Source organism: Orycteropus afer, unplaced genomic scaffold (assembly GCF_000298275.1).
Source record: "Orycteropus afer afer isolate SDZICR_OR568_19922 unplaced genomic scaffold, OryAfe1.0 scaffold00085, whole genome shotgun sequence".
NCBI lineage: Eukaryota > Metazoa > Chordata > Mammalia > Tubulidentata > Orycteropodidae > Orycteropus > Orycteropus afer.
The window spans coordinates 3,605,155-3,618,780 of record NW_006921672.1 but is presented as its reverse complement, the minus strand read 5'-3'; the positions used below and the strand labels follow the sequence as shown (position 1 = coordinate 3,618,780).

Genomic DNA, 13,626 nt, shown 5'->3' with positions numbered 1-13,626 from the left:
TAAGAAACCCAGAAGACTCAGCAAAAAAAAAAAAAAAAAAACAGATAAAAAAAGCCCTGATTTGTACTTTTGCTAATTTCCGTGGTCAAAATGTTCCCACTGTGGCCAGCTTTTAAGATACCAACATGATGCCACGAACATGGAATTGGGAAGAGATGTGCACAGTAGGTTCCACAGAGCTGGTGGTGCATGGCAGCTCCAGCATGCTGGGGGAGGAAGAGGAGCATGTGACCCAGAGCAGGGGTGGGGTGGGGTGGGGGGAATTCAAGGAGGTGACCTCTGAGCTTTGCCACTGAAGGTGGAGGGCAGGGCATTCCCAGAGGCACAGCATGGGGCGTAGGGCCAGAGGTACCAGACACCAACTTATAAGATATGTAAGGAGTTCAGAATGAGTAGAGCAGTGAGTGGGGACTGGGATGGGCAAGAGGTAAGAGATGAAGTGGGGGAAAAAAACAAAGAAACTCAGAGCCAGGTCCTGAGAGGCACAGGAAGGAGTTTGAATTTTCTCCTGAAGGTGGTAGGTTCCGAGCAAAGGTTTTAAACAGGTCAGGGATGTAACCAGGTTATGTTTTATCAAAAGTCCTCTGGAAACCAAGTGGGGAGTGGAAGGGAAGGAGAGGAGGCAGGAAGCAGAGAGGCCAGTGAGGAGGCTACTGCAGTGGTCCAGGCAGCTTGGACTGCGTCTTTGTCCCTGGAAATGGAGAGGGGAGGGCTGGGGAGAGCTGGCAGGGGGCTGAATCTGCAGGACTACACCGGATATTGGAGGAGGAGGAGGTGGCCGCCCAGGTTTCTAACTGACCTGGGAGCATTGGGAGCAGATTTAGGCTGGGGCATGTTGTATACATGGTGCCTATGGACATTCTAGCTCCTGTCTAGCAGGTTACTGGAGCTCAGAAAAGAAGTTGTCTCCTGGGCCCTGTCTCCTGCCTGTGTCTGCACTGGGGCAGGGCCACATAGGAGGAGGGGCAGGCTCAGGGATCAGGTCTTGGGGACACATGAGCTTCCTCATCACCCCTTTCTGACTCTGGGTCATTGGAGGCAGGTGCTGACCTCATATTCTAGAAGAGGGCATGTAGGGAGAGGTGGGGACCCTCAGCCCAGTCGTCTTGTGGACTTCAGAGGGGAGAGAGAGGGAGAGTCCCAGGCAGAGGGAGCACAGGGCAGGTGATGAGTCTGCTCATTGCTCAGACTCCGGGCCCATCCTGTCACTCCAGATACATGTCCAGAGAGGGTTTCTATTTATAAGTGAGTGAGGTCGGCTGTTCCAGGAGAGGAAGCTGGGGGTGGGGTAGGGGTGAATGCAGATGTGGTCTTACCTTTCCAGGGGGAGTCCCAGCCTCCTTTTGGATTCTGCTGAAAGCTAGGGACCCTCTCACACGTGCATGTTGGAGGTGGTGCTGTCGAGACCATTCGGACTCATAGGGACCCCGTGTAACAGAGCAGAACTGCCCAAAGGGTGTTCCAAACTGCGATCTTTACAGGAGCAGGTCACCAGGTCTTTTTCCCCACAGAGCCTCTGGGTGGGTTTGAACCGCCAACCCTTTAATTAGATGCAAAGTGCTTCGCTGTTGTGCCACTGGGACTCCTTTTATACATGCAGAGACACCCTATGTGTGGCCTTTGAGAGTAAGGCTTGATGGACACCCTACCCCCAGTCTATTTCTTGGGTCCCACAGAAGCCCTTGGCCTCCAGAGGAGCCCTGCTGTGGAGCTGGGGCTATGGCCAAGCGAGGCTTATGGAATGATACTTTTCATTGACCTGGCCCCAGACTTCCAAATGATGGCCACAGGTGTGGAGGGAGAGGGCGCTATTGGGATATGATCAGCTAAGGGGATGCTCTTGTTCTTCCAGGCATGCCTTAGTCCCAGGCTCCTCCAATTCCACAAACACACATGGAGCAGGGGGCAGAGGCAGAAGTGCCATAGGGGAGTCCCAAATGCTGAAGGGGTGGCTTCCGGAGAGGGGTACATAGGAGAAATACTCCCACTCAATGGAGGGAATTCAAAGTGCTTCATGAAGGAGGTGGCTTTGAGATGGGCCTTGAAGGATTGTGGCAGCTGGAATTAGGAACAGAAAGGTCTAGGTGGAGGGACAACTCCAGCACAGGGTGGTGTGGGAGCAGGGGACCTCAGGTGTTTGAGCAGAGGGTGATGTGAGTCCAATAGTGTTGAAGAAAGCTGGAGTTGTCAGGGCAGACTGGAGTGGGGGAGGGGCTGAGGCTATTTCTGTTGTCCAGAAGGTAGTGAGGGCCTCAACCAAGGCAGTGGCAGTGAAAAGGAGGGCCTAGGTGGGACAGCAATTACAGTGGCAGGGTCTAGGGGCCTGGTGAATCCTAGATGACCCCAAAGTTCCCAGACAGAATCCCGAGAATGATGGGAAGTCAAGAGAAGGAGCAGGTTTGGTGGAGGAGGCCAAGTGCTAAGTCTGAGATGGCCGGGGGCCAGCCTGGAAGACTGTCAGGCAGGCGTCGGCTCTCTGGACAAGGGGCCAGGGGCTGGGAGGGAGACTGTTCAGTGTTTTCTACACCCCTGATGGCAGCTGGAGAGGTTGGAGGGGGTAAGATGGCAGAGGGAGGGAGTGAAGGGGAGGGAGTGGGCTTAGATTGAACTCCGAGGAATGTCTGATGAAGGGGAGAGAGGGAAGTCAGGAGAGGAGGGGCAGGAGGTGGCCAGCACTGGGTCACAGGCGCCAGGGGAGGCCAAGGCCTCAGCAGGGAAGCTGGCACCAGGCTCAGAGGCTGCAGAAGGATCCACTAAGAGGAAGGCTGGGAAGAGCTGAAGTGGTGGGGTCCAGGATTCAGGGGAGAATGGGCCTGGATTCCCACAAAATTTTCTGCTTTGAGGCATGGAGTGAGAAGATTGGTATAGTGATGGCTGCTTCATGAGCAACACAATAGGCCCAGGGCCGTTGGAGGTGGGGGTTGAGATCCCAGGGCAGGTGGAGGAGGGGTAGGCCCCCTTTGGGGGGAGGAAGAGAGAGGAGGACAAAAGGCTGTTGGGGGCAGAGAAAGGAAGCCCAGCAAGTGAAAAGTGAAGTGGAGGTCAGGTTAGGGAGTAAGGGTAAGGGCCTGGGGGAGAAGGAGGCAGCTCCTGGGAGAGAGAGCTGGAGACCGATTGGGAGGAATAAAGGGCTGTGAGTAGAGCAGTTTGGAGGGCAGAGGCCACCCATCAGGGCCCCCCAGTCAGCACAGGTCCATGACTCTCTAGCAATGCTTCAGCGGTTTTGGGGTAGTGGCAGAGCAAGTATAGGAGGTGAGGACTTGGGCTGAGGGGCTGGGTCTCACAGAAGTCCTCTGAGGTCCTAGTCCTGAGAGTAGCTTTGAATGGTCCTCCAGGGGCTGCAGGCCGAGAAGTGGTCCAGGTGGATGAGGGGCAAGGGCTACAGCTCTGGGACTTTGGTAGCAGGGACCTTGGGGTGTCTGTCTCAAAGCATTGGAGGTGCCTGGTGCCTACTTGGTTTGTGTGTTTACTTGGGGTGGCTTCAGAGCAGCTGAGAGAGATTATGAGGGAACTAAAGTCACTCCATCGCCCCCCCTTAGGACGCTCTTCAGGCACCAGGAGACCTACCTGCAGGCCCAGTGGGCATGGATGTGAGGGTGCTGCTGGGGTTTGCTCAGAGAGACAAAGTTCCAAGCTGGAGAGTTTCCACAAGATGATGGACAGCAAGTCCATGATCCATGTGATGAGGCCTGTGGGAGTTCCTGGAAACCTCCTGCCACCCTTGTGTCCCCTGACTTCCCCCACCTCCTTGAGGACTGCCATCCCACTGACCCAATGACCCCCAGCCCATCACTGTTGTCAAACTGGGTCCCCTCCCGGTGGATGGGGATAGTGGACTAGACTCTCAAAGCTGGGGCAAGGTGAGCGAAGGAGTCAGAACAGGGGAGCAGGAGAGAGCCAAGGAGATAAGGGTGGTCAGAGGAGGTGTGAGAGCCCTGCCCAGCTTGGGTCCAGCTCACCCACCCCCTTATGCCTTCCCTGCAAAAGGCGCATCTCTGTCTCCAGTGCTGGCTCCCAGACCTCCTGCCTGGACTGCTGCAGTACCCCCTAATTGGTCTCCATCTTTCCCCTCCAAGCCCTCCACATGCTGCCATCACTGCAGTCAGATTAATCTTCTTAACTAACGCGACTTTGCACATCTCCTCCCTCCCCCTAAGAGCCTTGATGGAAGCATCATGGGCAAAGACAGAGCCAGCCCAAGTCTTGGACTGGAATCAAGGCCACTCTGCCTGGCCCTGCCAACCTTGCAACCTCATCCCCCAGCAGCCCCTTCCACCCTCTGATCCTGGTAGACAAGTTGATCCTTGGTCCTGACTCTGCCCTGTCTCTGTACTTCGCTCCTGTTGTCTCCAGCAGGGGTGCCCTCCATTGCTCTTCCTGCTGCCTTCTTCCCAGCTGGCCCCCGACCTCTCCTGGCTTTGGCCCCCCGCTTGGTGCTCAGCTGTAGCCTTGCAGGCACTCTGTCCTGCCGTGTGTGAGACCTACCCCTCCTATCAGTGCCCACAGAGCTCCTGAACTTGACCCTAGGCTAGAGTCTTCACAGGCTTGACCCCCTTTGTTCTGTCTGCAGAAGAGCCTCACCACAGAGGTCGTGTTATCTTGTTTCACAGAAAAAGGCACTAGGGATCAGAGAGGTTAAAGGACTTGCTTGAGATCACACAGGCCTCCTGCATCCAGGTTCAAACCTCTTCTCTTTGAATCAAGTGTTTGCACACAGTGAGCTCTTTAAGGGTTGGTTGACATGATGCTATGGGTTTTAGGGAAGTACTGGTGGTACTGGGGAGTATTCAGCAGCCTACTTGGGGCCACAATTGCTCCGGGGTGACAGTCTGGGGAGCAGAGAGACACTGGTAGGTGGGAGGTCTCCAGTTAGTATCTGCACAGGGAAGAGGTCTGGAGCTTCTAATGGGGCCTCAACTCAGAGACCTGTCCACTGTGCCTTGACATCTATGAATTGTTGTTGTTGTTGTTATGTGCCGTCGAGTCAAACCTGACTCATAGTGACCCCTCCTTGGGTTTCCGAGGCAGTATCACTACAGAAGTAGGATTGCCCAACCTTCCTTCCGAGGAGTGGCTGGTGGGTTTGAACCGCCAGCCATCTGGTTAGCAGGCAAATGTCTTAGCCACTATGCTACCAGAGCTCCTAACTAGGGGGGAAGATTTCTCCAGCCCTTAGAGAGGACTTTCTGGTTGCAGGGAGTGTCAGTGCAGGGAAGTGAGTGCCATGGTCCATAGTCGTTGGGCTTGTGCACCTTCTGTGTGAGATGTGCCTGGAGTGTGGCTGGGGGTCCCAAAGGCGAACACGTAGCAGAAAGCAGACAGACCTGGCACTGCACCTTTCAAAGCAAGGGACGCGACCTCCATCAAGTTATGGCACCTCTAGCAGTCTCAGTTTCCCCGACTGTCTAAGACGTTACAGTTACATCCCTCCCTTGTCTTAGGTTGTGAACAGTGAGTCAGTGAGACATGGGAGGAAGGTGCTTGGCCCTGTGTGGCCCTGCGGTGGGTCGTCAGCAGAAGTTGCCTCCCTCCCTCCCCTCCCCTTTCGCTGCTGCAGTCTGTGATCACGGCTCTGGTCCCTGGGGCAACCGTGTTGCTAAGATTGTGTTTCCGTGTCCTCAGCCTGAGTTTGCAGAACGTTCCCAGCCTCCGATTTAGTAACTTGGACAGACCTGGCTGTCTGGAGGAGGAGGGCTTTTTTCCATGGTCCACAGGGGATACTGAGGCCCTGGAAAGGAGTAGGTTTGTGGTTGTTGGGTGCCCGTTGACTTCAAATCATAGCTACCTCGTATGACAAAGTACAACTTCCCCACAGTGTTTCCTAGGTTGTAGTCTTTACAGAAGCAACTAGCCAGGTCTTTCTCCCGCAGGGCTGCATTGCCCCCAAAAGTGTGCAGTGCGAGTCGGGGGAAAGAGAGGGCAGGGCCAAGGCAAAACCTCCTTCCCACAGCTTCTCCAGTTCCTAGACCCTTGGTGTGTCAGAGAGGGGCTTCAGGCTTTGCTGCCACACATCCTCATCAAGGACCAATGATGCAGGCTGGGGTGAGACTCTTGGTTGATGTGTGTGAGCGAGTGTGGGGTGTGTCTATGAGTCGTCGGGAACAGACTGTTGAGAGCTCTGTTGATAACGTCAGGAAACGATGAAGACAGCCTCTCTCCACACAGCCACAGTTGGGCTTTTAGGATTCACTGATGAGGCAAATGCAGTGATACCAAAGGCGCTGTGGCTTTAGCTACTTGAAAGAAAATAAGTCTTACTAATTTTTAAAGTTTTTTTTAAATTGTGATTTGGGTAAAAGTTTACAGAGCGAATTCACTTTCCATACAGCAGCTCATGACATTGACTACACTTTGTCTCATAACATTGACTACAACTTCCCACAAGGCAACAGCTCCCCTCCCCGTAATTACCTCTTCCCTGTGTCCTTCCCTCCATGCACTCCTGCCCCCTGCGCTGTCTCCCTGTATATACATAGCCCTTCTGTTCTCCCATGATTGTTCTCTCCAAGGAGTGTATCTACCTGAGGTAAATGTTCAGCTCATATGCCTATCTAATTTTTAAAGTTTTCTTGAGACATCATTTACATGCCATATCATTAGCACGTTGTTACTGAACAGTATGCTTTCAAATATAGTTTTTCTTTACTCATTACATCTGTGTTCATTTGAAATAATCATATGTACAAGTAGAAGTCACACTGTGTATCCAGTCCACCCATGTGTGTAGGTTCACAGGCCCCTAAGGCCGCTCTGGGATTGGATTTGAACCCTGCCTGTCTGTTATTGTCAAAGGAGTCCCCGGGTGGCACAGTTAAGCACTGGGCTACTAACTGAAAGGTTGGTGGTTCGAACCTGCCCAGAGGTGCCTTGGAAGAAAGGCCTGGCAATCTACTTCTGACAGATCAGAGCTTGAAAACCCTACAGAGCAGTTCTACTCTGACACATGTGGGGTCACCACAGGTTGGAACTGACTTGGCAACAACTGGCTTGGTTATTATGATTGGAAACAGAGTGGTGTGGAACTGGGTCCCATTCCCTCTCTCCACCTGCTCTGTGTTGTTGAAACAGTTACACACCATCTCTCTTTTTTTTATTATTGTAATTTAGGTGAAAGTTTACAGAGCAAATTCACTTTCCATACAGCAATTCACACACACATTATCTCATGACATTGACTACAATTTACCCCAATGCAACAGCTCCCCTCCCGCTTCCTCCCAATAGTTACCTCTTCCCTGTGTCCATCCCTCCATGCACTCCTGCCCTCTGAACTGTCTCCCTGTGCATAAACAGCCCCTCTTTCTCCCATGATTGTACTCTCCAGGGAGTATATCTACCTCAGGTACATGTTCAACTCATATGCCTGTCTTTTGTTTGGCTGGAAGCCATAGGTGTAGGTTCAATTCCAGACCTGGAGGGCAGCTAGGGACTATAGTCTCAGTGGTTCCACCAGGCTCTATCAGACCAGCAAACCTGGTCCCCCCCCCTTTTTTTCCCAAATGATTTTAAGTTTTGTTCCACATTGTTCTCCCTTTCTATCCAGGATCTCCTACATAGATCCCCCTCTCAGTGGTTGACAGTGTAGCCAGGCACCATCTAGTTCTTCTGGTCTCATAGTTGCATAGACTGAGGATCTCATGGTCACACACCATCTCTTGACCTCTTTTCCTCATTTGTAAAATGTGTAGACAGAACGAGGCGATGGGCATGGTGGGCTGAGACCTAAAAGCACTGCACCAGATTGGCTTGGGCTCATCATCTTTATCCAACTGAAGGATGGAGAACTGGGCAGGCAGCAGGGTGAAGGCGAGGGAGGCTCTTTGGCCACCACGCTCCAGTGGACTGAACTTGGGAGCACTTTGGGTGCAGACTGTACTTGAGGGATCTGCTTAGTGGGGAGGGAGTCTGAGCCCTGGGCTGACAATAGTCCCTTCCTTCCCACTGGTACCATACTTATGCTGGGGGCACTGAAGATTCCATCTCTCTGTGACCTGATTAACTAGGTTGGGTGGCAGTGTCTCTTTCTGTCTCCACTCCCATATCTATGGAGGGACGGTCTCTGTGCTACACCACCCCTTATGACAGCCCCTCACGCTCTAGACAGCTGGCTCTCGGCCCTGCCTCCACCTGGTCCTACCCTGCAGGCCTGCCTTTAGGAGTAATCCTTTGGGAGCTTATCGCCTTCTGAGTAGCTGTTGATCCTGAGCTCCAAAATACTCATAAGCCTCCCAACATCCAGCCAGCCTGTCCACACAGATGGGGGCCATTAAGATCCACTTGGTCATGCCCAAGGTCTGGCTCCATGCTTGGACAACCTACCTGGGCAGCTGGCCAGATGAGGCATCTCAACAGGGGGAGGTGTCTGATGGGATGAGGGCTTCACTGAGTCATCGTTTAACTACTGTGAGCTTTTGGTTTGTCAAGATGCCCCATCAGGTGGGCAGAGGTTCCAACGAGGCAACCGTGTCTCCCCCTGCACTCAGCCTCTCCCTCCTCCCCAAACCTGGCTCGTTCCTATACCTGGCCTTTGCCCAAGCCATCTCCTCCAATGGGGATGCCTTTACACACCCCCTTTGCCTGGCAAGACCCCTCCTCATCCTGCTGAACTCATTTCAGGTGCTGCCTCCCAACTAGGCTCCTCTTGGTGCCTTCACCCCTCACCTTCCCTCTCCTAAACTCCTGTATTTACTGCCTAGATCGTTTATTTTGGCACTGAGGTGTCTGAGGTCTCTCGTGGTTGTTCAGCTGTGTTTTGTGTGTACAACTTGTTTCCAGCTAGATGCTGAGCTCCTGGGAGGCAGGGAGTTTGGCTGGCATTTTTTTTTTTTTTTTTTTGGTAACTCCTTTAATTCCTGGGACATTGCTAAGCATACAGGAACCAGTTGCCATGGGGCTGGTTGATTCTGACTCATGGTGATCCCATGTGTTACAGAATAGAGCTGCTCCATAGGGCTTTCTTGGCTCTAATCTTTATGGAAGCAGATTGCCAGGCCTTTCTTCCATGGCACTGCTGGGTGGGTTCCAACCTTCAACCTTTCAGTTAGTAGTCATGCGCAAACTATTTGCACCACCCAGGGACCGTTGCTAGGCATACAGTAACCAGTTGCCATGAAGTCAATTCCGACTCCTAGAAAATCTGCGTGTGTCAAAGTAGAGCTGTGCTCCATAGGATTTTCAATGGTTGATTTTCAGACACAGGTCACCGGGACTTTCTTCTGAGGCACCTGGGTGGACTTGAACCGACAACATATAGTAGACATTTAAAATTGAAAGGAAGAGGGAGGGAGGGAAGTGACTAGTGAGCTGGACCTTCAGGTGAGGTAGGGTTTGTCACTAGTTCTTCTGATGACCTCTCTGGGATGTGTCCTTGGTGTTAATCCCAGCTCCCTGATAGGAATATAAAAGTCATTAACTCCAGTGTTTTAAGTTTGGCCAGAGAAGTTGAGAATCTTGCTGAAGGTCACACAGTGAGTTAGTAGAGGAGGCTGGGAATTGACCCAGGTCTCAGTTTCAGGCTGAGACTCAACCTCTGTGACAACTTGCCTCGGGGTAGCCCTTCCGTCCACCAGCGTGTACAGGACTCTGAGAGAGAGAGAGAGAGAGAGTGTGTGTGTGTGTGTGTGTGTCTGGAAGAAGGCGAGCAGAGCCGACAGTTGTCCAAGAGAAGGCTGCCAAGTCCACAGAGAGATTGTAGAACACTTGTGACTCTGTGTGTGGCTGAGGGGTGGGGTGTGCATGTGAGGCCTTGGCGATCGTCTCACTGTTGGCTGGGGTCCCCCGAGCTGGCCAGGTGGCATGGGCCAAGAGAGGTCTCAGAGTCCCCAGCAGGAGGTAGGGCAGAACCCCCGGCATAGGCCTCCAAGGAGCCTGTGGCCCCAGCATTTGAGACCCAGATCTGGGGAAAGGGGCTACATATTTCATGCAGCCACTTCCCGGGGTGGCTACTGTGCATGCATTGACTCCCTGACCTTTGGACAGTCCTCCCCAGGAGCCTGAGCATCACCTACAGTCTCCCCCCCAGCCCCCACAAGCTTACTGTTTCTGTGGCCCCATGTTTGGGAGGATGGGGTGGAGGAGCGGCAGCTTCACTCCCACCCCTGCCCTCCAGCCCGAGGAGCTCACCAATGCACTGGAAATCAGCAACATCGTCTTCACCAGCCTCTTTGCCCTGGAGATGCTGCTGAAGCTGCTCGTGTACGGGCCCTTTGGCTACATCAAGAATCCCTACAACATCTTCGATGGTGTCATTGTTGTCATCAGGTAGGACTGCCCTTTTCCCAGAGGCATATAAAACAAAAAACCAAACTCACTGCCATTGAGTCGAATCCAACTCATAGTGACCCTTCCTTGGGCCTCTGAGATGGTATCACTACGGAAGTAGATTGCCCAATCTTCCTTCCGAGGAGTGGCTGGTGGGTTTGAACCACCAGCCTTCTGATTAGCAGTCAAGTGCCTTAGGCACTATGCTACCAGAGCTCCCCCGCAGAGGTATAGCTATAGAAAATAGCACCTGTGGCAATTAGTTTCGATTTGCTGAATGATCTTTCACAGCTGGTAATGGAAACTGCCATGGCAAATAGAAAGTTCTCATTGGTGTCCCCCTCAAGTGGTGCCCAGGGCATGTGCCATGCCTGCCATACCCTAGACATGCTTCTGCCCTCCCCTGCCTTTCACTGAAGGCCCAGGAATGCCAACAGGGGTGACTTGGAGTAGGGATCCACACAGCTTGTGCCTCTGGAGTGGAAGGGTCTGGAGTCAGGCCCTATGACTCCATAAGACCTGCCAGTGCCCCAGTGAGAGGCAGACTCTTGTGTCCCCATGCTCTACTCCATCCTCTCCCTCAGCCTGACCTTGTTCACCTGGAATTTGGGCTCCTATCTCTTTTGGCAAGACCTCTCTTCAGTGCCCTCTCTCCATCCCTATCCTTTGCCCTTGACCTCGCCCTAGCCTGGGATGAATGAGGATTGGAGAGTCAGCTTTGGAGAGGTGTCAGAGGCGAGATGAGGCACAGCCAGCTGTCCCTGTTCGCAAAGTGCTTGGAAACCATTTCAGATGCCGGCAACTTGCTTTAGGGTTTCCAAGACCTTGGGAAGCTGCTATGTACCCCCAGGCCTGGGGCCAAGAGAACTGCTTTATTGCTTTCTGGAATTGGCTTTAGATTTCATTAGATGAGAACAAACCAAATATTCCGTAGCTTGATGCTGTTGCATTGGCGGGGTTTAGGGAGAGGGTGTCTGCTGCCAGGATGTGACCTCTGGCAGGGGATGGAGGGTGGGCTGGGCTGGGCTGTTTCTCAGATCCTTGCCGGCTCAGAGGCTCCTGCTTGGAGGCCAGAGGGTCGCGTGTGCCCTATTTGCTCACACAAAGAGGCCAGTCCAAGTTGTCAGGTGCTGCTGAGTCCATGGAGGGTGGGGAGTAAAGTACAGAGGCAGCAGACTTAGGCTCCCTGCTCCCCCTGCAGCGTGTGGGAGATCGTGGGCCAGCAGGGGGGCGGCCTGTCGGTGCTGCGGACCTTCCGCCTAATGAGGGTGCTGAAGCTGGTGCGCTTCCTGCCGGCGCTGCAGCGGCAGCTTGTGGTGCTCATGAAGACCATGGACAACGTGGCCACCTTCTGCATGCTGCTCATGCTCTTCATCTTCATCTTCAGGTGAGGGCGGCGCGGCTCCCCTGCTGGCTGGGAGATGGGCCAGGCTTGGGGCCGAAGGGCCTGCGGGGCAGGGAGTGCTGGGGCCCTGACCCCCACCTGTGGCCCTGTGTCTTCAGCATCCTCGGTATGCATCTCTTTGGCTGCAAATTTGCGTCTGAGCGGGATGGGGACACGCTACCAGACCGGAAGAATTTTGACTCCCTGCTCTGGGCCATCGTCACAGTCTTCCAGGTGTGAAGAGGGTAATAGGGTAGGGGGTGCCACTCTGGAGGCTGGTGAGGGGTGCCCCTGGTCAAGGCCCTGATTCCTGCCCTCTGCCCCTGCCCCACCTTTTCCTGCAGATCCTGACGCAGGAGGACTGGAACAAGGTCCTCTATAATGGGATGGCCTCCACATCGTCCTGGGCCGCCCTTTACTTCATCGCACTCATGACCTTTGGCAACTACGTGCTCTTTAACCTGCTCGTCGCCATTCTGGTGGAGGGCTTCCAGGCTGAGGTAACCCCCTGCCCTGACCCACCCAGCCTCACCCTGCCCGCCACAGTCTTACTTCCAGGAGGGTTTGGCTGCCAAGTTGTGGTGGCCTGGTAGGTCCTGCAGGAAGCATTCTCCATACTAAGCTGGGGTAGACTAGGGGTGGGTGGCTCTATGTGTCACATAACTCCTTATCACTTGGGAGACAGGGTGGTTGTGTGGGTTCACTGGGTCCAGGGTTACCTGCCGAGCAAGCCTTCCCTGTTAAGTTAGTCAGACCCTTCCCCAGAAAGTCAGACAAGATCAGTGTCAAGGTTCACAGTGCAGCTGGATCCCTGAGCAGGAGTGTTCTCTGGCTCATCGGAGGGGACCAAGGTGAGCCAAGGGGCGGGGGTGGCTTGTGTGCAAGTCATCTGTGCTCTGGCTCAGTTGATGAAGATGCCACCAGGGCCCGGGCAGGGCTGAGCTGCCTGGGGTGAGAAATGAGCCCAATTAGCTGCAGGCATGGCAGAGATGAGCGTCCTATTTCCAGCCCAGACTCCGTCACCTTCGTCACAGGCAGCGTCATCAATTAATATTGATTTCCATCGATCCTGCCCTCGCCATGCCAGGGCGAAGCCTCGGCCTGATGGGCTGTTCCCCTCTCCCCTCAGCTCTGCCTCTCCTCTCCTCCAGCCCCCAGGCCCATCCCAGCCCCCCAGGTGCCTCCCACAAGGCAGGTTGACCCAACCTAGAAACACTCCTGTCTGGGTGTGGAGAAGCTCTTGGTCCAGTTCTCTCTGGGTGACCCGGATGGAAACTCCCGCTGTGGCCTGGTCTATAAATACCCGGCACACGGTGGAAAAACAAAAATCTATTTTCCGACTCCTTTCCCAGCCCTGCCAGGGAGGGCTGTTCCCCGTAGGCCGGGCCAGGCTAGGGAGGTGCGGGTGCATCTGGCCCGCACCGGCCTTTCTCCTGCTCCCGTTTTAATTCTGTAGTTCTCCATTATCGCGTTTCCTCCCACTGGGTGACAGTGAGGACAGCCTGTGGGGGTGTCATGGGTCTGCATTTCGCAATGGCTGAGCCTCCCGCAGGGAAGGAGGGGTGGCAGCGCCCTTCCTGGGCCGGAGACTCGAGGTTGAATCCCAAGTCCACCTCTTGCTCTCTGTGTGACTTGGGGCAGTTTCCTGAACTTCTCTGCACCTCAGCTGCCTGAGGACAATTCCTTGGAATTTCCTAAGCCTAAGGGTTAAGGAGTGCCATACTGTTCCTAGAGCCAGGGTTTTTATGGAAACGCACCACTCAGGCGCTGCCCTTTGCCAGTGGGAAGAGGATTCAAGTGGTTGTGGGAGCCCTGCAGCCCCTTTCACACCATGGCTCCTGACGGCTAAGGCTTCCTCAGGAAAATTCCTGTGGAATTCTGTGGAGGGAAATGGAAAAATCCCTGAGCCTATGCCTTCCCCTTACTGGCCATTCAACTGGGGCAGTGTGGTCCTCAGTCATCTTGGAGGTGCCCAGTGCAAA

At 54.0% G+C, this 13,626-nt stretch overlaps 1 protein-coding gene across 1 annotated transcript in view; it reads left to right on the top strand.

Moving 5' to 3' along the window:
* The window catches only part of CACNA1G (calcium voltage-gated channel subunit alpha1 G), a 68,470-nt gene that overhangs the window by 22,873 nt on the left and 31,971 nt on the right, over window positions 1-13,626 (top strand). The window contains exons 10-13 of the mRNA XM_007941877.1: window positions 10,109-10,260; window positions 11,462-11,647; window positions 11,764-11,878; window positions 11,989-12,144. Of these exons, the coding sequence (XP_007940068.1) occupies window positions 10,109-10,260; window positions 11,462-11,647; window positions 11,764-11,878; window positions 11,989-12,144 (609 nt within the window). The remainder of the gene's footprint in view (window positions 1-10,108; window positions 10,261-11,461; window positions 11,648-11,763; window positions 11,879-11,988; window positions 12,145-13,626) is intronic.